Source organism: Vicugna pacos, chromosome 1 (assembly GCF_048564905.1).
Source record: "Vicugna pacos chromosome 1, VicPac4, whole genome shotgun sequence".
Classification (NCBI taxonomy): Eukaryota; Metazoa; Chordata; class Mammalia; order Artiodactyla; family Camelidae; genus Vicugna; species Vicugna pacos.
In genome coordinates, this window is record NC_132987.1 from 35810496 (window position 1) to 35834719 (window position 24224).

At 39.1% G+C, this 24224-nt stretch overlaps 1 protein-coding gene across 6 annotated transcripts in view; it reads left to right on the plus strand.

Moving 5' to 3' along the window:
* Positions 1 to 24224, plus strand: part of OTOL1 (otolin 1) — a 164044-nt gene that overhangs the window by 134410 nt on the left and 5410 nt on the right. For 5 of the 6 annotated variants that reach the window (XM_072960243.1, XM_072960298.1, XM_072960367.1 and 2 more), the window contains 3 exons: positions 3712 to 3846; positions 5523 to 5671; positions 20312 to 20659. In XM_072960243.1, coding sequence (XP_072816344.1) covers positions 20320 to 20659 — 340 coding nt within the window. In that variant the 5' untranslated portion in view covers positions 3712 to 3846; positions 5523 to 5671; positions 20312 to 20319. Of the gene's footprint in view, positions 1 to 3706; positions 3847 to 5522; positions 5672 to 20311; positions 20660 to 24224 lie in introns of those variants that run through there. The other variant, XM_072960576.1, reaches the window with a different exon arrangement.

Here is a 24224-nt window from a genome sequence, read left to right on the forward strand (position 1 = left end):
GGTGTGGTGGGCTGTCTGAGGAGGCCCAGATAGTTGGGAATTAACCCTAGATTAAGTAAACAGTGCTGGAGTTCCTTAGGAATATCTCAGGGTTAGACCCCTGGCATAAGGATGGGGCCTCCTGCAATTGTCAGATAGGACTTGGAATTATGCTACTTATATAAAGTATATTTAAAGGACCTTGTCCTTTATATTAATTTAGGGATCTTCTTTGTTACTCTAAAATGTTGAAATGGAGCATTTTGGTTATTTGAATATTTACTTAAAATGTTTACATTTGTTCAAACATGCTCCATCTTTAGTAATTTAATCATCTATGATATTGATAAAGTAGGAACTCCAGCTGGGTTCTAAATGGGATTTGCCTAGAGTGAAATTGAGGGTTGGGCCCACCAGACACCTATTTGAAGGAGGCTTGAGGAATCTTATTTGGGAAAGAATGAACCAGTTTTGCTGAAAACACCCAGTGGAAAAAACTTAGGAGGACATACTCTGCATTGAGTGTAGTCGCCATTGGAGTCATGTTTGCGTCCCATGTAATTCAGAAAGGCTGTGAGAAACTTAGGAGGCACAATTTCAGTGAAAGCTTCGTATAACATTGAGGCCAGTCCCAGGAGCGCTTTGGAATCCTGCTAACAAAGGCAAACAGTACAGAGCTGTTTCTGTCCCACTTTGCTGTAGATCCCTGCATAGATTAAGTCTCTGAGAAAGCCAGGCAGTTCTGCTGTAAGTCTCACCAGCATGTTGGATTGTGTGCAGAGCTTCCTTCCTCAGGCCACTCACTTCCAAACTGAAGCCTCACTGAGTACTCCTTATTGGTAGTGTCTAAGTCACGTGCCTGAGTTTCCTGGGTTTTACCTTGAAGATGCAGGTCTCTTAATCTTAAAAAATTGCCCCCCTCCAAAAAAAAAAAAGAAAGAAAAAAAGAGAAGCTTATTAGTCAGAAAACCTACAAATATCCGCTACAAGATGTACCTCCAGAGTTAAGCTATGAGAGTTGGAGCCTCTTATTTTAATATGCAAATAGAAATAGTTGTGATAGTATTTTAGTAATAGCTACATATTGTTTTAGATGTGGATAATCACCTGGACCAGGGGTCTTAAATTTGAAGTGGGATCCAGATAGTTCCAGGGTTGTGTGGAAAATGTTGACTTACCATGAAGAAATGGAAAGCTAATAAGCGTAAGGACCAAGAACTCTTCTGGGGGAGGAATTAATTCTTGAGATACAAGTTGCCACTGAGAAAGGGGGATTCTAATGCAACCTGTCCATGTTATTTAGATTTGTTCCCCGGGCAAGCCCTCTTTGGTCTCGTGTTTGAGTTCTGTGTGAAGAAGGAGAGAGAAACAGAAACCATTTTGCACTTAAATCTCTCTAAGACATCAAGAGAATGCACAAATATCCAAGTGGGTGTACTCAAGTGGTAGCTCCCTGGCCATACAATGCCCCATCCATCACTGGAGGAGGAGCAGAGGTGGAGTCCAGTAGAGACCTGCGGAGGGAGGGCCACAGTGGGTCAGGGAGGGCCCGTGGGGCCACCTGGCAAGACACCCATGAAGAATCTTAGAAATACGTAGGGAAGGGTCTTAAGACATTGATGTAAAAGTAAGTAAAATAGGAGTAAATTACTTTTTAGGCAGGCTGGGAGCTGGAGAAAAATCAGGTTATATACATATTTCAATTTTGATCCGTTGGTATGTTGTGGGGGGTTGTTTTGTGGCTAACCAGGACTGTTGCCATATGCACAGAGTCACGGCCCTGATGGAATTCAAATAACTGAAAAGGGGCCTCATTTTCATTGGCACCTTACCATGTATTTAAAATACACACTTAGATATCAATGTATATTAGTGATTGATGCATATTAGCAAAAATTAATTGGTTTTATGAAGGGAAGGACAAATCTGTCAGACTAAGAAAATGTATGATATCAGAGAAACTATTTTTAGTGTTTAAATTGAATTGCTGGTATATTGCAATATTTCAGAAGTCCCTGGTGGAGAGATTTGCCTATCTTCTTGAACTCCACTTTATTGAAAAAAATCCCAATGTTATAAAACTTGAATATTTTCAGGAAGCAAAACACATTTTCAAATGTAAGTTGTTCAAGGAACATTAGATCTCTTATTGCTTGAATCAATGAGAAAGAAGCTAAATGGTTTTAGAAGAAGGTTTGAAGCAACCAAAAAGATAATCTTTTTTTTTTTTTCTGGTAGTCAATTTGAATGATGAACAAGTGTAGTGAAATGTCTAGCTGTTCAAATTTGACTTTATTTACACATTAAATTACAAAATAGCAGGAAGCTCTCTGCCATTTAAGTTTTCCACTATAAGGCTTATAATTTTACCAGAGTTGAAAACAAATGAGTATTTTTGCAATGAGATTTTCTGTAAGAGGGAGGGTGAAACAAAACTTTATAGCAGTGAAAATCTTACAAAGTGTGAAATTAATTTCAAACTATTTGAGACTTTCAGAGCTCCATGCTACTGATGAAACTTTAGTTTTTAAATAGGTTAGTTTAAGGGGATATTATGTTGTTAAAAACTAAAGGCTCTAAAATATGAAGATTTTCTGCTGTCAACTTACTAAGGGAAGCTTTCACCTTTAATTCCTCTGTCTTTTGTGTTTGATCAAAGGAGTCAGGGTCAAGTGTACAGACCTATTACGAGAGGTACACATCTGAGGAGTAAAGGTCCGTGAGAGGTGCAGTGAGCTATAGCAGAGAGGCTTTCTGGGCTGAAGCCCAACAAGGCCGATTTACTTGGAAAGAAAGGAAGCTGACAAGCTCCTTCATGTCAGGGTCGGATATATAATCTGCTTGGTGATGGAGCTATTTCATAAAAGGAGCTTTATTCTGGGCCTTCATTGTTTTCCTCCTAGTAAATTATTTTGGGTACAAATGCTACCCTGAAGAGAACACAATACATTTTATGAAGTCATTTGGGTTTATGTATACCTATCTCTAATGCATATATTTTAAAAATGCATTATATCATATGTAAGATAGGTATGTCTGTATAATATACAACTATATTTATATATATTTGATGTTCTACTGCTTATAATTTGAATTTCACCTTGACACATTTTCTTCTTCAAAATTGAATACACGGAAAGACTCCTTTGAGTGACTGTCATGGCTATTAAAGAAAAGTTAGTATGTGGAGATTGTATGAGTATAAAAGTGCTAATTCTCAGGTTAAGATGCTCAGTCACAGGGAAAGTGCAGTTTATTGTGAAATACATCAGAAGTCAAAGGCACAGCTCAGGGCTGACTGTTACTGTGGAGATCCTTGTGGACATCCGACTGCAGGGACAGTGGATTAGGGTGGCTCTCTGGGGCCCATGTTCTCTGGGACTTTGAATGACTGGAAAGCTGGGGGTATTCAAGGAGGCACCTGCATGTTAAAATCACTTACTTCACTGACATACCCCATCCTCAAGCACAATGAAAAAGTGTTTATACACCTTTATGCCTTGATGTGCTTCACAACATGATTTCCTCAGTGAGGCTTCCTTTGATTTCTTAAACTGACTTTATGTTGCATTGAGTATAAATACTCTTTTCCTCTTGCTCTGGTGTTTATCCCCATTCACCCTTTTGATATTTATGAAATGCTTCCCCTGTGATAGATTGCATTACTTGTCAACAGTTCTTCCTCCCCCTCCACACTTGCTGTGTTCACTGTGGGTATAATGTGCTTTCCAGACCTTCTGATGCTGGGCTTGACCACGTGTCTTGCTTTGGCTGGTGGAATATGGGACAAAATGGTGGTACTGACTCCAGTCTGAAGAGACATTGTATATTCCTCTTATCCTCTTGGACTCTGCCATCTGCTATGAGGTGAGCATATACTAGGTAGCTACTGGTCTCAGGATAAGGGATATGTAGTACAGAAATAAACCTGACCAGCATCTTGAAGCAGAGCTGCCTAGCCCATTCGTGAACCTGTGAATGAGAAATAAACAAATGTTTTTTGTTGTAAGCTACTGAGATTTTAAGGGTGTTTGTTGTATAACAATATCACAGCCGAATCTAATATACTTTCAATTTTTTATTTTTCAAAATTTGAGACCTACAGAAAAATGAAAGAAGAGTAGAATGAGTACCTGTATGCTCTTCACTTAGATTCAACCAATGTTAACATCTTGTTATTTTTCTCTTTCTCTCTAGAAGATTTTGGGGATCATTGAAAATAAGTTGTAAAAATAAGTTGTAGTCATCATAGTATTCACTAACACTAAGTATTTTAGCATTGAACTCTAAGAATAAAGACAATCTTGCATTCAACTAAATTTGAACTAGGTTATAAATGACTAAAAACATTCTGTTAATTTTATTTTAAAAGAAATGCATAAAAATGACCCAAACAGAGTAATCTAATACTATTGTCTTAGCTTGGGCTGTCATAACAAAATATCATGGACTGAGTAGCTTAAACAACAGAAATAAATTTTCTCACAATTCTGGAGGTTGAAAGTTTGAGAATCAGGTGCCAGAGTATGGTGGGGTTCTGGTGAGAGCTCTTTTCCTGGTTTGCCAACAGCTGCCTTCTTGCTGTGTCTTCATGTGGCAGAAAGAGAGCTAAGCTCACTGGTGTCTCTTCTTACACGGTCACTAGTCCCATCATGAGGACCCTCATCCCCGTGACCTCATCTAAGCCTAATTACTCCCCAAAGGTCCTGTCTCCAAATGTCGTTACATTGAGGGACATGCCTTCAATATATGAATTTTTTTTAGGGGGAGGTGGAGGAGCATAATTCAGCTCATAGTAACTACATAAAAGGTGATAGTAGTGTAGAGATACAGTGCATAAAAAACAATCACAGCCAGCCCAGAGTGAGTTGAAACTGTCCAACAACTTCTTGGAAAACATTTTCAATTTTTTAAATGTAAGTAAATGTAATTATTCATAAATGCAGCTACATATATTTTATCAGCATTACTGAGGGCTTAGGCAATGAAGTGTTTTAAGCTATCTAAGTTTAGTGGTACATAAATCCATCCGGAGCCAGCATGCCAGAGAGTGTAAAGAGTTATAGGCTGGCATGAATTCCTAATGTGACTCAGCATAATGCGTGATGCCTGCTGAACACTTTCAAATGAATTGATGAAGATTTCCATGGCCCATATTCCTTTAACTTCATGCTCAAGGTTGTTTCTTGTACTTCAACTATAAAATCCTGCATAAATGCCTAGAAGAGAGGGAGGATAAAATTCACAGGTACTAGACTTGGGCTAGAAATGGAAAGTAGTATAAAACAGACTTACGAGCTGGGCTTTGGCACCAGAGAAACCTGGGTTTGAATTCTGGGTCTGCCTCTCCCTGGCTAGTTTTCTTGGGCAAATTTCTTAACTTCTCTGTGCTCAGTTTTCTCATCTATAAAATTTACTAGTCAATTATTAATTAAATACAGTTATGAATATGTTAATATTTACAGCTTTCTCTGTAAACTTCTAACCACAATGGACATGGGTCTTTGTTTACTTCCCTTCTCTTCTTCTCCTGCTCTCTACAGAGAAAGGCTGTTCAGGAAGGTTTGGTGATAACAAAGGAAAAAAAACCAAAACCAAAACCCAGACAGAGCAGCAGGCCAGTCCCAGTCCAGCAGGAGGCAGCACGTGTTAGGGAGCCAGACTCATCAGAGCCACATCCGTGGAAACAGAGGTGGGTGGAGAGGATGGTCACAGAGGTGGGATGGAGGGGGGTGAAAGATGACTATTCTGGGGGTGCACTTGGGAGTGAAGCTCTGTGTCCAAGGGCCCTCATATATATCAGTATACAAAAATCTGGATTGGAATTCAGCTCTGGTCCTGGTATGGGAGCTATGATTCAACAGGGAGCTTGTGTGAAGCTCCTAAGGCAGGGCCTTGCACATGGAAGTGGTTGCTAGATGGATATTTTAGGGCATTTTTAGAGACAGACAGCACCTGAGAGCCACCTAGTCTAGTCGTTCTCCAACTTCACTGTGAAAACCACCTAAAGTGTTTGCATAAAACATAGGTCCTGGCTCCTACTTCTATGGATTCTGGCTCAGAAGATCTGAGGTGGGACCATGAAAGCTTCCTTCTTCTTTCTTCTTATGTGTTTCTTTTTAAATTTTGAGTCTTCTGATGTATTTCTTTATTTTAAAAAAACACTCCTGTGCGTCTACAGACTATAACTTGAGCCTAGACTTAGATGCTGTCATTTGGTAGTTCTCTTTCCTGGAGCTATTCTAGAGAAATTCTCTTTTACGTGCACAGTAAAAAATAGGGGGAGGGTATAGCTCAGTGGTAGAGCACATGCTTAGCATGCATGAGGTTCTGGGTTCAGTCCCCAGTACCTCTATCAGAAAAAAAAAAAAGGAATGTATGTGCATACTTATTGCAACATTTTGTCGAGTTAAAAATTGGAGTAAGTCTAAGTAGCTCCCAATTGATGAATAGAGTACAAATGTGTGGTGTATTCATATAATGGAATGTTATGCAATAATTATAGAGACTAAGGGAGAGCTATGTGTTCTGATGTTGAAAAATCTAGGTTTACATTTACTTCCATTATATTTGTGAGGAAAATACCTACTTCCGTTTCTATATAGGAGATCTAAACATAACTGTTACAGTTTTGCTAGGTAAAGGTGTTTTAAACTCCAAGCAGTATTATAGTTTTAGATATTTAGAGAGTAAAAGATATGTAAGTAACCCAAGAAACGACCTTTGTGGAAGTCATGGAACCATTACTTCAGCTGTAAGCCATCTTCCACTGTTATTCACACACTGCCTATGGAGATGAGTCAAATCCCAAGATATATTGCTTATTGAAAGCAAGTTACAGAGCAAGATATACTCATGTGGAACTATTTATTAGACATAAAGCAAACAATACTATATTTTATGGGGAGGTTTATGTATGGAGACGTAGGATGTAAATGCTTTTTGGAAGGGATTCATATGTAATAACAGTGCTTACCTTGGGACCTGAGGAACAGCAGACAGCAGTTGGGGTGTTGTTTCCTGTAATGTTTTTGTGCATTTAAGGGCAAATGTATTTATATATTACTTGTGTAATTAAAAACTTATGGAAAAAGCCCCAGAGTAGACCATCTTCTCCATTTTATAGACAGAAAACTGATACTTGCTTGCCAAGGATCTCAGATAGCATGGTAAACCCAAAGGTGGACTTCAGCATGCTTGTTTGCTTGTTTCAGGGCAGTCACTTTCTTTACCATGCCCAGGGAAACTCATCAGGCATTTTAGGTGAAGATGTGGTAGCCATAGATACATAACAGCCTCAGCATCAGGAGGCTGTGGCTGCCAAGGAAAGGCCAGCTGGCACTGGGCTGGGATTCTCTAGGTCCTGGCTTGATTAAACTTGCATTTGTCAATATTCAGCAGTGAGCAGGACTCCAGAAACACTAAAATGAGGAAGAGACAGGTATCTCTCAGAATTAATTTATAATGAGAAATATAACCACATGGGCTGATGTATTTCTATCAGCCTGGCAACAACATTTTCTCCAGGCCAGCAAGCTACAGGGGAAGCCAAATAATAATTGGAAATCCACTTTGTAACTTACCATGAGCAGTCACTAGGTGGAATTATTTGAAGTCTTATGATCAGCACATTCTCCCTGAGGGCAGAATGAGGAAGTGCTTGGTGAGTGTGGAATCAGAAGGAGAGGATTTACATTAATCAGATATTTCATGGTTTCTGGTTAAGCTAATCGGCTGTATCAGCTCTTAATGGGGATCAGGTTACCAATGGGACTGGAATGTTGCAGTCTTCATTGGCTGAGGCTCCCTGGGCCTGTCTGGATGGGTTCTAATTCTGTTTGTGCCTCACAGGCTCCTTTTTCTATGCTTTGTTGGTTTTCTTCTATAGCCGCTGTCTCAGATATGTTAATATCTTCACTCATATCACCATTTTGCTGGGATTTAATTTGTTTTCCTTTGTAGCTCTGTTCTGATCTATTTTGCATTGCACTTATAGTCGAATGCTTGTTTTCATTCAGAGTTTCTGCACTTGGGATTCTCTTGCATTATCCTCTGATTTCCTCCTTCTCCATGGGTCCTTGGTCATTCAAATTGCAACAGCTTAAATGTCAGCTTGTTAGAAAGGCCTTCCCTGAGCCCCCGATCTAAAAAGCCACTCATTCTCCATCATTTCACTTTGCTTTAGTTTGTGCATAATGCTTACTGGCTTATTAATAAATGATATTTACTGTTTCCATCTTTGTGTTTTATTATTTTTTTATTGAAGTATGGTCAGTTTACAATGTTGTATCAATTTCTGGTGTACAGCATAATATTTCAGTTATACATGTAAATACATATATTCCTTTTCATATTCCTTTTCATTAGGTTACTGCAAGATATTGATGATAGATGCCTGTGCTATATAGTAGAAACTTGTTGTTTATCTACATCTTTGTGCTTTAATATTTGATTGTTTCTTCCATTAGGATACAAACTCCATGAAAGTAGTGACCTTGTCAATCTTTCTCCTGTTCTATTCCCAGCATCTAGAACATGGTCTGGCATTTGATAGGTTCTCATGAAAGCTTGCTTGCTTATTTGCTGAATGAATTCTCTATCAAGAGACCAATAGTGCTTTTGTAATTTATGAGTTCTTGAGAACATCTTATTGAAGTCCCAAATAATATGACAAAGTTATCTTCTTAGAAATGAACCTGGCCAGGAATCTACAAGTCTACAATCCTCAGTGGGTGTCAGGCTCATGCAGTAAAGAGGAAGGTTGGTGGGGAGGATGGGTTTGTTCAGAAATGTCACCCAAGTGATAGTTGTCCTGCAGTGAGGACTCACTCAACAGTGGAAGCAGATGCCTCTAAACACCCAAATGCTGCCCAAATAACAGATTCCAGTGGAGATCCTCCAGAGAACTGTGGCATTTACTAAACAGGAGAGTTGTATGCCACATTGGTGCCATGGCCTTAAAGTATTAGGATGAAAGATAATCCTGTGAGCCAAGGGGAATGGCAGACATGGTCAGGCTAGTGAAGGGCTAAGACTTGAATATTCCCAAGATATTTGCATTTCATCAGATTTCAGAGCCTTTCTTCAGAGTCAGAAAGTCACCACTCCCCTCATCATAGGGTACTCACCTCTCATTGGGTGGGGCAAATCTCAAAAGGAATAAAACAGACCCCTGTCTAATGGTGAAGGAGACTGAATTTTCCTATGTGCCATCCAGGGAGGGATTACTGATAAGGAGATATCCATAAGGTGGGTGATGATTGCAAATATTGATTTTTTTTATCTTTCATCAGACCTTTTGCAATAAGATCCTAGGCTTAAAAAAGTTGTGTTGCTATAATTTGGCTCAAGGAAATAAGAATATAATAGACATGATACAAGTGTGCAGTTGAGAGAAGTCTGTTTTTGTTGTGTGAAATCTATTTTTTGAATCGATTTTTGAAATATGGAAGGTTGTGGGATGAAGTATAGAATCACTCTTAATTTAAAAGTCACTAAGTTTGTGAATATCTGTGAGATAAGTAGAATAAATAAATTCTAACGGGAGATTAAAATAGATTGACATTACGGGGGTAGAGCTATGTGTTTTGGTTCTGCATAATATTTAACCCCTTTTCAGAGATGAAGGTCTTAAAAATCAAGTTTTGTTTAGATTATAATACTGTGGTATATGTTCAGTTAAGATGAATTAGGTAGTGGTATTAAAAATGTGGTTTCTATCATAATTATCTGGTAAGGAGAAGAGATTTTGCTTTTAAAAATATGTTATGCCTGTGGTATTTTACAGAACAATTATGAATAATAATAAAAATTTAATATGCATTTAGCTTCTTATGATAGAATTAGTGGAACATTACATTTCTAGATCTATTGGTCATTTTATTTTTACTCCCTTCTGTAAGGGATTTATAATTCATGAATAAAACTTAACCACTGGCTTAAACTTGAGGGCTTTTAGGACAGGAACTAATTTTTATATTTCTACCAGTGTTTAGGGCAAATCATTATGGCCATCTATTTGGATGCTAGATGGTATTTGAATTTTTGAAATTTCATAAAGAACTCTCATTTATTTTCTAGTTTAAAGAAGTCTAGTTTTAAAATAACGTATCTGCATTATAGAAAAAAGGAAACACTATGTTTCTATGAGAATGAAGTCAGGCACAAGTCATTAAACAGAAGAAATCTTATCTAAAGATCTTTCTAAGAAATAATTTTCCTTCTGAAATTCACATTTCACTCATTCTTCCTCCTTAAGTCCACTGGCAGAAATTCAAAATGAAATTAATTGCTGTATTTTTTAATCTTTAAAAGACAATTATTAACTAGAGGTATACAAAATATTATTTAGACCAAAGGTAGGAAAGAAGATACTCAATTCAAACATGACATCCTTTATCCCATATCCTTTATTGTTGAATGAAAGCTAGACACTTGGCTGCTTTTTTAAATTTCTAGGATTGATGAGCTATTGAGCATGAGTCCATACTAGAAGAGAAACTTTATTTTCATTTATGTGATATCTACTGTAGAGATAGGACATTTACTATAATTTAGTCTTACTGGGTAGCTTATAAGATTTGAAATCTGAGGGCTTTGCATAATCTCCTTCCAAGTATTTTAATTGACTTTCTGCTGTAATGAACCCCACAGACCATTACCTGGCTAATTGCTTAAGTTACAGTGCTTACACAATGCCATCCTTTGTCCTTGGTCTTCTGGGGTATTAAATAGCACAGCTATCCTCAAAGAGGAAGTGACTGCTGGTTTTCAGGGGAAGCATTAACCTCTTGGTCACTTTTTCAGGGACAGACTCTCTTCTGTTCTTCTCTGGGCTGATACCAAACCTGATGCTTATCAGAGATGCCCGTTATTCTGGGATTCTCAGCTCTCCCTCAGAGAGCTGTGGACCTCTAAAGGGGCTTCCAGAGCCACTGCCACAGTCAGAGCTTTCCATGACCTGACTCTGAAGCCCCGGAATCGGCCCCAGACCAGGTGGCAAAATGAGGATGTAATGATATTTAAGTCTCAAGTGGTATGATTAGCCAGGATTTATTGAGAAAACAGTCTAAACACTTCAGAATTAGAAAAGGGTTTATCACTGGCTCATCTAGGCCAGACTCATTGTTTTTAATATAAGGACACTGAGCCCCCATAGTAAATTGACTTGCCCTGAGTCTTTTGAAGCTGTTGGTGACCCAGGCTCTTGACAAACTTTTATGGAGTTACCAGAATCTAGATCCATGATGAAGTCTTGGAAACGAATGACAAATTATGGAGTCAGAGCAAAGCAGAAAAGTGCTAGGATCAGCATGTTAGCACAACCCAGAAAAATGCAATGTGGCCTGTATCTTACTTTGTTTCTTGCCTTTTTTGGTCAATGGTATGGGTCAGTGACCACAGCTTTATGAGTGGTTAGGAGTGATTAAGGGTTTTTCAAGAACTTTTTGAGGACTAGAGGCAGGGTAAGAACCCACTCCAGTTCCTATAGGCCTAGATTGATTTGTCCTGGTAACTTCTGATTAAAATGTTTCTATGGGCCTGCTGTAACCTTGATCAAAGATGCTAACCAGCTTGGCTACTAGTTTAGAGTCCATGATGTCTTTGGGGATATATGCACTATCTGTTGACATCTCCAAACTTCTGACTTTCCTAATATTTGTTTATAAGACATTCAGAGCAGTGGAATAGGTTTGGGACTCTGGATTTTTAAAGAAGATTTTAACAGTGCAGAAATGAAAGACAAATGGAAGTTTGGTAATTGGAAATATTTTTATAATAAAGCCATGTCTTTAGTTGCTTTACTTCATGTTTGAGTTCCCTTTGTCTGAGCATCTAAGTAAGCTGATAAAAGGATCAACACAGATCTTTCAACCCTGAAAAGCAAGGCTCTCAGCAGAAGATAAGCTGATAGTGATGAAAATTCCGTATCTATCATGTTATCCAAAAAACACCTTTTGCTTCAAAGATAAACTCCTTTTCCTTAAAACCCTCCAATCTGCTAGATTCTGCGTCCTGAAGCTTCTCCAGAGCCTCCCCATCAGGGAAGCTAATTTTCGGGTGGACCTGATGGAGCAGGAGTGAGTTGGCTCCTACTTCTTTCCGTGATAATTCCTAATGGGGACCATCCCACAACAGACACTCTGCTTGGTCTCCAGAAAAGTGAAGCGGTTTGCTTAGGTTTGGTTATACTTATTTTAATGGGTGTCTAAATAATTTATGTCAAGGAAGTAGAAAAGTCTCAGTCAAATCTTTTCTTCATGGAAAACGTTTCTCACATGGAACCCAGTTTAGCTCTACCATAGATTTTGGTTAACCTGCCGAAACTTAACAAAGATGAATTATGGGCATCAGTTAAATTTTAAATTCAGATTTTTAGCAGCAACTTTGATAGATTTTGAACTGCCACCAGGACCAACGAATAAACAAATGAGTGAACAGATCAATCATGTTCAGACCCCAGTGCTTTTTTCTTTTTTTTAGTAAATGGACTTTATCTTTTAGAGTCGTTTCAGTTTTACAGACAATTGAGCAGAAAGTACAGAGAGTTCCCGCGTACCGCATCTCCCCCACTGGTCACACGCAGTTACCTGCTGCCTTTTACAATCAGTGGGATGTTTCAGCCTGCAAAACTGGCTTCTGGCTCCTTGTCCACCCAGTCACTCACACTGTGGCTTTTCCTACCTCCTCTCTCTCTCTCCCTAGTATAAGAAAACCCCACTACAGCAGAGAGATTCAGGTGAAGGGAATAAAAAAAGATAAAAAAGAGTTATAATAATCTCGTTATTGCCTTTGCCTAGTACCATCCTTAAAGATTTCTTTGAGGCTTGGGAGATGTAGGGCCAGGGTTAATTTTCATGCCTAAATTTAAGGTACGTTTTTCCCGGTCTACTCGTCCGTGCGGGTGAGTTTGCTTTTCCATCAGCCAGTTACCTGCATGATGACTTCGCCTGCCTTAGCGTGTTGGGTCCCCGCCCTCCTGAGTACAGTTCTTTTTCTGCACCCAAAGCTGTGCCATGGGCCTCGCCTGCCGCTTGGAACATTCCACTTTCTGTCATACTCCCTGGATTGAAGACAGAGTGGGAGGAGAAGAGGAGTGACTGAAACAGTGGTGGTCTGCAGAGAGGGAGAAAAAGGTCCATGTTTGCCGATGGACTTTTTGTTTTTAATGGTCTGAGACTTTGAACCCAAGCTAATCCCTCTTCTCTAACTGAAAAATGCTAAGAATATGTTTTTAATTTACTGCACACTTGTTAAGTACAAGAAGCATTTAACTTGGTAGAATGCAATGTTATACTCAAGGTGCTTCATAAAATTGTAAAGGATTCACTTATTTCAACACTCTGGGAGAAAGAGCCTCCCACTGGCTAATGGAAATGATGATGGTTTTGCTGCCTCTATCAAAGGAAGGAATGAGCAAGACTTATCAGAACTGATTACAGCCACCCTGGAATTGCCCGTAAAAAATAAGGTGGGAAATCGGACTCTGTAGTTACAGAGTTTCTCCTCCTTCCTTTTCATGGGGTTATATGTGCAAACAAACTCTAACACTGAGCAGGAGAAGGTCAGCTGGAAGCATCAGGGCAGGAGAAGACAGCTTCTTGGAAATTCTCCCTAATCACCCTCGTGGATGCATAGCATTGAGAGCTCAACACCAGGTGCCTTAAAAAGGAAAAGAGAATTGTTTGATGAATGCAGCTCTCAAGGAAGAAGAAAGTGGTGGCAGCAACTCTCTCTGCTTGTTTTCTTTTTCCTGACATCCTTATATATTATGCTCTGTTGTGGGACCTTCTTCCCTGGGGTGAACGTGCCTGAAATGAGTATGATGTTAATGGTCCCTCTTGGCTGCTGCTTCTAACTTTCATCTCTACTTCCGTTTACTTGTTTAAATGGGAAGATCCCAGAGGGCTGCTGACATCCTGGGAACAAGCCCCGAAGTCATCCTTCTTGCCTAGGGCTCCAGTGCCTTAGAACACTGAGTCTTTTCCTCCTGTTCCTCAACACAGGGAAGCCCCTCAGGCCAGTTCAGTTCATCTCACTCAAGCTATTATATCTGAAGTTGGGGCTGAGATCTCACTTTACTTGTAAAATCCACTCAGAGAAGCCAGAGATGAATTACTTTGGTCCCAGGGAGACAAAATTTAACAAGCACTATTTCCATGCAAGCATTTCTGTGTCTATGTGCTGCTTAGTGCAAAACTGTCTCTGAAAATTTTGTGTAGTCTGAACTAAAGTATATATATTTTAAACGAAAACCTTGTTGTATGTTTTAGACTAAAACATTGACCAGTAACTAAATCTCACCCTGTATTTCTGAAGGAAAATAGTTATTAATCATATTCTTCAGGAATTTTCCACCCAGAGATTCATACTTTGCTTTCTTCTTATCCTCATTTTCTCAAAGTAATATGTTAAAACCACAATTCTAAGAAACCTCCTCGAGTCAAAATATAAATCCTAATTTAACTAGGTTGAAGATGCACTTCTCAGAGAGAAATTAAAGTAACGGATGTTTTCCAGAATGGGCTGATCTTTTAGCTGTGAATTAATGTCAACACATTGTTGTAAGCCACGCTCATCTCTTATTGCCTGGACGACAGCAGCTCTCATTTGCTTTTACTGCCTGCTGTTTTGTCCCACCTGTAACTATCCTCCACACAACAGCCAGGGTCTCTCCCCTGCTTTAGCTTTTGAAGACTTCTTATAGCTTATTGAAGAAGCCCCCAATCCTTATGATGGTCCACAGCTCCCTACAAAGTGCGTCCCAGGTGACTGTGCCAGTCTCTCTCTCCATATAGTCAGGGCCTCCTTCCTTCTCTCCCTTGTATCAAAGGCACACCCGCTTCCTGGAAATCTCTTCTCCTTGCTCTTCCTGAGACTGGCTCCTCTGATTCGTTAGTGCTCTTTCCTGTCACATTAAGTGCTGCTTCCTCAGATAGGCTTTCTCTAGACACCTGTTTGAAACAATCTTTCCTTGTCACTCTATCAAATACCCCTATTTGTTTCTTCCATAGCACTTATTACAGTCTGAAATACTGATTTTTTCATGCATTATCTCGTTAAGTTTCATAGCTGTATAAGATGTATCTACTATTATTATCTCCATTTTAGAAAAAAGGAACCAAGACTCTGAGAGGTACAGTAACTTGCTCCCAATCAAACAACTAGTAAATAGAATACCTGAATCTTGTATTCAAGACTCACTGTCTACAAAGCCAATGGCTTTTAGTACTTATACTAAATTACTTGCTAGTCAGTTACTACATTTCTTTACAATCCATGGTCCTAACCTCAGCATAAAACATACCAGTCATCTTACAAATATACATTGTTTAGTTGGTATAAATACCTAACTTATTTTGAGAAAAGAGCTAACCAATCTTCAAAGAATGTCCTCCTAAGCATAGACACTGTCTTAATGAGAGAGAAGAGTATATCATTAAAAGAAATGTAATGTTTCCTGTATTTAGAATGAAATATTATGGTATGAACTAATTTTCATACGTTGAAAAAATGTCTGCTGTTATAAAACCGTGTCGTAGACTCTCAAGGTTAGAAGGGGCACTCAAGTTTGAAGAATCTTCAAGATCCCTTCTAAGAGCACTTCAACAAGAGGTGGCCCAGCTCCTGCTTAAGAACTTTCAATGGGTGCAACTTCCAGGACTATGGGGGCTAATTGATGAGGGGGAGGAGCACATAGGATGCCTGCTGCTGGGTAGAGGTGAGATGGTGCTACCTGGAAGCTGCTCAGTCATTTTTGTCTTGATGGTAGCAAATACAGTGTTAGGCTGGAACTGTTGGTAATAGTTAGCTTTTGCTGCCTAATCTTTCCCAAACTCATTCCATGACTTACAAATTATAGTTTGAGTGTCTGTGGTGGATTTAAGATGGCCAAAGATTATTTGACTCTTCTTCCGTTGAGAGATGGGGTCTATGCCCTTTCCCTTGGAGTCTGGCTAGCCTCTGTGACTCCTGTAACTGGTAGAAGTCAGTGAAAGTGTTGTGGTGTCAGTTCTCAGGCACAGCCTAAATAGATTGACAGCTTCCATGTTCTTGAAGCACTCTCTTTGGGAACTGTGATTGAAGAAAACTGATGACTGAAGAAATTTGATTCTTTTGAGACTAGCATGTTAGGGAAACTATTGTCCTTGATGAGCTCAGCGTTTTTCTACCTTTACTGAGCCACTGGATTTGTAGTGAAGCCTCTCCAGACCAGCTCATGCACCAGCTGAAAACTTCTAGGCTTAAATTCCTGACCCATGAAATTATGAGCTATGGTAAATGGTTATTTTAAGTCACTAAGTTTGAGGTGTTTTGTTACACAGCAATAGCTAATTGGAACATGTCTGTGGGATGGGTGAGGGTTGTCTGATCTAGATTTTTGGCCCCAACTGGTCTCAGCTGGGCTCACTTATGTCTCTGTGGATCAGCTGGGGACTTTCATCAAGATTGTGATAGGGTTGGGCATCTTTCTTGGGGCAGCTCTGCCACATGTGTCTCACACCTTCCTTCTGTGACCAGCAAGATCGGCCATGCATGTCCTTCTGATGGAAATGTATAAAAGAGGAGGTGGAAACATATAAGGGCTCTTGAGACCTAGGCTTGGAAATGGCACCCTGTCTCTTCCACCTCGTTCTACTGGCCAAAGTCACATGGCTGAACTCAAAGTCAAGGGAGAGCATAGACCTCATTTCTCTTGTGGGAAACGGTGCAAAACCCATATATCAAAGAGTGTGAGTTCAGGGAAGGGTGGAAAATTAGAGATAATAATGCAGTTTACTACATTTACTTCATTTCAAATTAGCAAACATTTATGTGATACATATTACGCTAGGCACATTGGGGACGTTATGTTAGGTACTAGGAATGAAGCGAAAGAGACCTAACTTTCTGCTCTTGACATATTTACAAGTCCAGGCAACCTTCAAGATGAGAAAAAGGGCTTTAACTGCATTTAGTTTGATTGGAGACCTCAGCCTCCTTTTAGATCTTTACTTTTAACCCCTCTGTTAAGATTTATGCCTGTTAAACTTCAGACTTAGCATTTGGCTTATGTTTGATTGTTTTAGTGACTTAAAATTTGGTCAGGAGCCTTGACTTTCTTGACTCATTGTGGAGGTTTTCTTTGACTAGGTTTTATGTTTTTACACAAACTTGAAGAAATTCCCATTAAAAAGAAATACTGTCTCTGCCCCGTCGTTAGGTTGCCATCAACTCTTGCTTCATTGTTTTTCAAAGGGCATCATGTTTTCCTTAACTACAATTTCTTGGGGAGCCTCTTCATAGTCTTAAAGTACTGACTACCTTATCCTTTAACATCAGGAAGCAGGAAGTCACAATGCAAGGAAAACATTCATGAGGACATCTCACATCCTCAAAGAGGGACACTGAGCACCTTCCTATATTGGTTAACTCTGCTCATTCCTTTCTGTCGTCCTTTATCCTCTTGTCAGATGGGCTACGTTCCCCTCTGAAACTTTGTTTGCCCCACACTAATATGTTCCACTGTCAGAGCCAGACTTCTCATCTCTCCTTTTCCTCCTGTCTCCTATTAAGCTCCCATTTCCTGTCTGTGGGAAACCACGTTCTTCCACTGAAGGGCCTAATGTCAAGCTCCTTGAAGGGTCCAACTCAGTTTGTTCTGCAGCATCTCTGATTACTGGTTAATCCCCAGGCAGCACGTCACAGTGTGAGGTGCATCGGCTGACTCTGGAGTCAAATGGATTTAGGTTTTAATCCCCGCTCCACTGCTTAACTAACCCTGTGATCTACTACTTAACCTCTCTGTGCCTCAGCTTTATAATACATTATGTGGGTATAGTAAATCTAACCTTGCATGGCTCATCATGGCTCGTGTGTGATATTGTGATGTAATTGCAATAACAATTAGTACCTGCATGCAAGTCTACCACTAAGCTATACCCTCTCTCTGGCTGTCATGTTCTATAATTTTATTTATTTATTTATTTATTTATTTATTTATTTATTTATTTATTTGAGGGAGGTAATTAGGTTTATTTATTTATTTATTTAGTGGAGGTACTGGGGATTGAACCCAGGACCTCGTGCATGCTAAGCACATGCTCCACTGCTGAGCTATGTCCTTCCCCTATCATGTTCTTCCCAACAGCGCTCTCTTATTTGCCACCTCAGGAATGGTTTACCAAGGGGCTATCATAACATGTTTCCAGGGTCAGAAATACTTTGTATGCATAAAAGAATAACACAGATTTGTTTTAGCAAGGAAAAAAGGATTATTTTCCCATGTAACCTCATTTGTTTAAGAGAACAAAGCAATGTCTTAGAGCATTAATACTCACCATTCTGCAACCTTGAATTATTCTCATAGCAGAGTGGTGAGAAACTTAAGTTACTGATGTTGCACTTTGACTACTTTGCACTTTGGATATTTGCCGTATTTGGATGTTTACTGCAACAAGATCCTTAGAGAGGGGGCTGGGTTTTACTTGTCTTTATAGTCTATGACCCAGCATCAGACCCGGCACTTCTTGGACACTCAAATAAATATGTGTGGAACAAATGAATGTTTCATTGAATGCAGTTGTATGAACAAATGAAAGCTATATTATTTTATATTTAAACAGAGTATTTCTGTCATCTGACTGATACACAGTAGCCCTGTTTGTGTGGGCAGTCTTGCAGGGGTAGAGGGATTTGAGGTGTGAGATCTGTATTTAGGGGTATGCAACGTAATCACCTGCCCTTCACACTTTCCTCTTAGCTTTTGTTGTTTCTCATCTTTCCTACTAGATTGTCAGCTCCTGAGGACAGACGCCATGGGTTAGTATATATTATTAGATGTCACCACATATAATTTCTCAGTGCTTGTGACATTGTCGATATTCAGTAAATATTGATTGAATGGATGAATACGGTAGCAAAGGCAACTTGAAGCAAAGTTAGTGTTTTTGGATCTTTATATGATTTTGGAAATATAGCATCCTTTGTCCCTTCTTGTCTTCTTTGCTTTATGTCTGTCTCCTTCATAGCTCTTCCACTGATCCTACCCTTGGATTTATTGTTCTTTAATCTCATCCCTATGAATGCCACATGATTTGTGGGAAAGGATTAAGGCTTTAAAATTAAACAGACCTGGATTTAAGTTCTGAATTAATAACTTACTGGTTGTGTGATCTTGAGCAAGGCACAGAACCACTTGGTGCCTGTTTCATCTGTGAAGGTGAGGGATTGTGAGTCATCTACCTGGCAGAGCTGTTTAGAGAACAGATTGGACTGATGAATGTAACATAGCTACTCATAACAGGGGCCCTATAAATAGTAAGTGTTATTACTTTCCTTATTTCCATTCTCTTTACTCTGTCACTATTTATCCTAATCATTCCTTCCTTTTCCAATCAGAAATCATGCATCTGTTAGCAGATGCTATCTGTTAGCAGCCGCTGGATTGCTGGGAGTTGCTGGGGAATGGAATACTATGAAATATCTAACTTTTACTTCTTCGAGAACCTTATATCCCATCACTTTGAACATTGATAAACGCCTTAATCGGAATAACCACTATTTGCCCCATTAAAATAATACAAAGATAAATGTGAGTTTTCAGAAAACTCAAATTGTAAAGCAAAGAATTGGAGAGTTAAATGACATGTGAAGACCATAAAGACCTAGCATATATTTAAATTTATGATTTTTTATTCTCTCTCTCTCCCTCCATTTATTACAACAGATTCTAAAAGATTGCCCTCACAACAAGACCATAATCCTGAGTAGATTTAAGGACTATTTACCAGTTTATTTTCTTGAAATAATTGAGTTTGCTGAAATAAACTATTCAGCTCAATATTTTTCATCTCCCTCTAATACAAATGTATTTGATTCCTATAAATCTGAGTGAGGTCAGTTGAGATTTTATACATATTTCTTTCCACTGGGTATATGAGCTATTAAGTCATGTTGCATTTATTATAGCTCATGTTTGCTATTTGGCAAGATAATACGAATGACTGAGAACAATATTTTAGTCCATGTAGCACTAGGAAAGCAACCACAAAGGAGAACTGAAGCAGGAAGTTCCTTACGATAAATACTTTAAGTAAATAAAATATTCTATTGTGATTCAAGCATACATTTACATATAAACTACAAAAAATCATTTTATATTTTCATACTGTTCATTCTTATGGTTCATTTATGTATGAATCTATGAATCATATATAAGGATATATACTCATATGAATATGTATACAGATACATGTATTTCTTTCATCTGAGTATATATCTGCATCACTTAGTCTTTTCACCTGGTTCTCATGTCATATGTGCACATATTCCCATTGTATCTTTCTTCCAGCCTCAAACATGTGGGTGTTTTCTTGGCTTTGCATCATTTTAATTATTTTGGCTATTGCTGGCATGGACACAATAGCAAAGACCACCCCGTATACCAGATTTACGAAGAAATCCGAGGGAAAAGAGATGCCAAAGGGCCCGAAGCCATCCAGTGGGAAACCTCCGGAAGAACTGCCCTTCACAGAAGTGGCTGAAATGGCAGAACCAAGCCCGGAGCCCTTTGGTGCTGCCACACTCTTCCCCGTTGAAAACCTCACTCTTGATACGGCTGATTTCTTCTTGAATTGCTGTGATTGTTGTTCATCCGTACCAGGGCAGAAAGGAGAACATGGAGAGACCGGAAAGCCAGGTATTTGAAAATGCACAAAACCCTATTTCTCACTGGTGCATCCTTAGAGTTGAGAGGTGGTGAACTGGTGATGGAATTGCCCCAGGGGTTCTACATTGTCATCGGAATAGGACAAGCTGTGTATAACATTGTGACGCACTCACATGGGCTCTGTTGCCCAGTGTGGTAGCCATAGCTATGTGTGTGACTATTAATAAATATTAAGATTAAAGGAGATTAAAAAATTCAATTCTTCAGTCACATTAGCCACAGTTCAAGTGCCCAGTAGCCGCGCATGGCCAGTGGCTACCGTATGGGGCAGCGCAGACCACAGAGCATTGATATCATTGCAGAAAGTTCTACAGGATGGTGCTGATAAGAGCAGAGACCAGGCCCAACACTGGTTGGTAGGTCTTCCAATTACACAGTCTTTTCATTAACGGCTAATGTAGAAAGGGTAAATGAAAATTCTGTGATCTGTTAAGGGTGGGTGCTGACTGATGAATTTTTGGGAGTGCAATTTGTAGTTAGGATAAGAAATGGGAAGTCTGTGAGGTGGAGAATCAAGGCAGGATTCAGTTTGCTTCTCATTGAAATTCTGAGGTGACACTGTATCCTTGCCTAGCAATTTTCTCCATTGAACATCATGGTTAAATATTCCAAAATTTCAGATGTCTTTAATGAATACACTCTCACTTTTATTGTAATACATTCCAGTTTTCACATGTCCTGCAGCAGAGAATTCAAGGTAGAAGTGAGATCAGAATGTCAATTTCAAATCCACGCTTCCCTGAAAAAAAAAATTACACGTAAATATTTGTCTTGCCGGAAGAATTTAAAGTTATAAAATCAGGAGTTCTGTATCCTTATTAAGGGTTTTCATTCATTTCATATGGCAGGAACCTTTTGGGAAATGTGATCACTGTTTATGCAGAGGTGAAATTGAAGGGTAAAAGAGTACCAAGATTTCATGGTTGCCAAAACATTTTTGGAAATCTAATGAGACTGAGACAATTACATGCACCAGGATTTCTCTTAGTATCATGTCTGGCTGGCAGGCTGCTTGGGGGTACCGGGAGGCGGTCAAGTAAACACAACTGCTTGCTAAATTGTCTTCCAAGGCTGTGGGTCTGGCACATCAGGGCATTTGTTTTACATGTTGGTGGAGCTAGCTGGGCTGTTCTCAGAGCTCAGCCTCTTCTCTAATATTTTTGAAGATGTGCCAAGTTGTCAGCCTGCCTGGGGCACTCCTATGTCTTGGTCTGACTGGTTCTGCTGTGGGGCAGAGTGTTGGAGACTTCAAAATATTAAGTCTATCATGGTCCTACCTTGAGGAAGCTTCATTCCCTCTCTAAGTCTCAGTTTCCCAAATAGTAAAACGAGAGAAGAATAAAACCAGCTTCATGGAATTGTCAATAGAGCTGAATGAGATCACACGTATGTGGTCTCAGTGTGGTGCCTGGAAGAGGATAAATGCTTAATAAACTGTGTTTGTTTTTCCTGTTGGCTGTAGGAGGAGTCTTTTCCTACCTTGTGAGATACTCTGAAGCTGATAGGATCCTGGTTCTATGGTTCATAGATATTTGTTCTGGCTTTACCAGTGTTTCAAAAGCACTGTTTTAAATTAAAAAGCTAACATAAGAGCAACACTAAACAAACTTGAAAATGCAAATGAACCTGCTCAAACCAAACTATTTGTTTTTCTTTGTTATTTTTTAGTTTTTGGCCCTATGAACACACACACACATTGCATACATCACATTTGTATTATCTATTGTAATGTAGAGAATAAATCTAGACTTGAAAAGCCACAAGCCTAATTTTATAGTTTCTAAATAAAAGTGTTTTGAAGTCTGCAGACATTTCTAATAGCTCACAAAGGTGAAATTCCTTTTGAAATTTTATCTCCAGCTTCTCTCATTAGTTCAGTTATAATAATAGCTACCTACTATGTGCCAAGAACTGTTAAGCACTTTCGTTGTTTCTAATTTTAATAGACAATGTCAAAAATGTTACTACATGTCACTGGATGATTTAATTGTGTTTCAGAGAGTTTTAGGTAATTCTAGAGGTTGTACCACTTGAGAAGGGTAGAACCTGGAGTCAAACTCCATTTGTGCACCTTTAAGCCCCTGCTTTTCCATGAGGTCCAGCCTGCCAGTATTTACACTAAACTAACCAAGATGTACATCTTGCCTACATGTAAGGGGCAGCCTCCCTGCCCCTGGTGTCCTCGCAGGTGGTTGCTGTGTGCTCTGTGTGCCAAGCTGGGCACTGCCCTTTATGATTTCCCTTGTAACAACATCAGGCATTTGGGGATCACGAGGAAGGTGGGACATACGCAGTGAACTGAAACTGACCATTTTGCTTGCTTCTGCCTCCCCTCCATCCCTTCATTCTCCCTTCTTTTCATCTCTGTTCTCCTTCCTTTTCTAGACAGAGGTTTTGGCTGCTTAAGCTGGCCTTCAGCCTTCATCCCCACTGCAAGTCATTTATGAAAGTTTTTCATCCAAACAAACACAATGTTCTTTCAAAGAGGAAATTCAACAGATTGAATATGATTTTCTCCATTCCATCAGCCTTAATTATAGTAATGAAGACGAAATACTACAATTTAATTGAGTGCACCTATCTATATGGGTAACTTTCAAAGAACCTGGCCATACATTATTCTCATTAGAGGTTGTGAAACAATTCCTATGTTTGAACAGGGCTGGGGTTACAGGAAGGATAATTATCCTAGGCTTGGGTTTCTGTCTGGCCCAGCCAAGTGGAAAGGACCTGGTCCACTGGGGTGAGCAAGGACCCCTAGTGAGGTCTGAGCCCTGCACCATCTGCCCCTCATCTGCCCCTCAGTCTCCTTTACTCTGATTGCTAGCTCCACCCACAGTGCTCTTCTTTCAGTTTCTTAAAAACACCATGGTCTTTTCTACTCTTATTTCCCCCCTAAACAGTCATCTATGTATTTTTTGGACTCAGAAAATTCTAATTTGTTCATTGGGTCTTAGCTTAACACCATTTTTTCTGGGATGTTTCCTCTGATCCCATAAATTATTTATTTTTTTAAAGTTGATATTTTAGATTTTTCCTTTTTTTAAATTGAAGTATAGTTTTTTTTAACACCTTTATTGTGGTATGGTTTCTGTACAGTAAACTACACATATTTCAGATGTACACTTTGAGAATTTTGATAGAAGTATACATGAATGAAACCACTACCACAATCAAGACAGCTAACATTTTCATCACTCCCCAAGAGGTGCAATTTTTGCATTTCTAATTGAAATACAGTTGATTTACAATTTGTGTTAGTTTCACGTGTATAGCAAAATGATTTAGTTATATATATATATACACACACACACACACACACATATACATATATGTGTGTGTGTGTGTGTATATATATATATATATATATATATATCTATCTCCTTCTTTTCCATTATAGTTTTTTTTAAACTACAATATATTGGAACAATCAATAGGAACTCCCTCTTTTGCTTTACATCACTAATGACAGTGTGGCCAGTTATATTTACTTGTGTGGTTATTTGTTCGGTGTTTATCATTTCATGGACTGTCA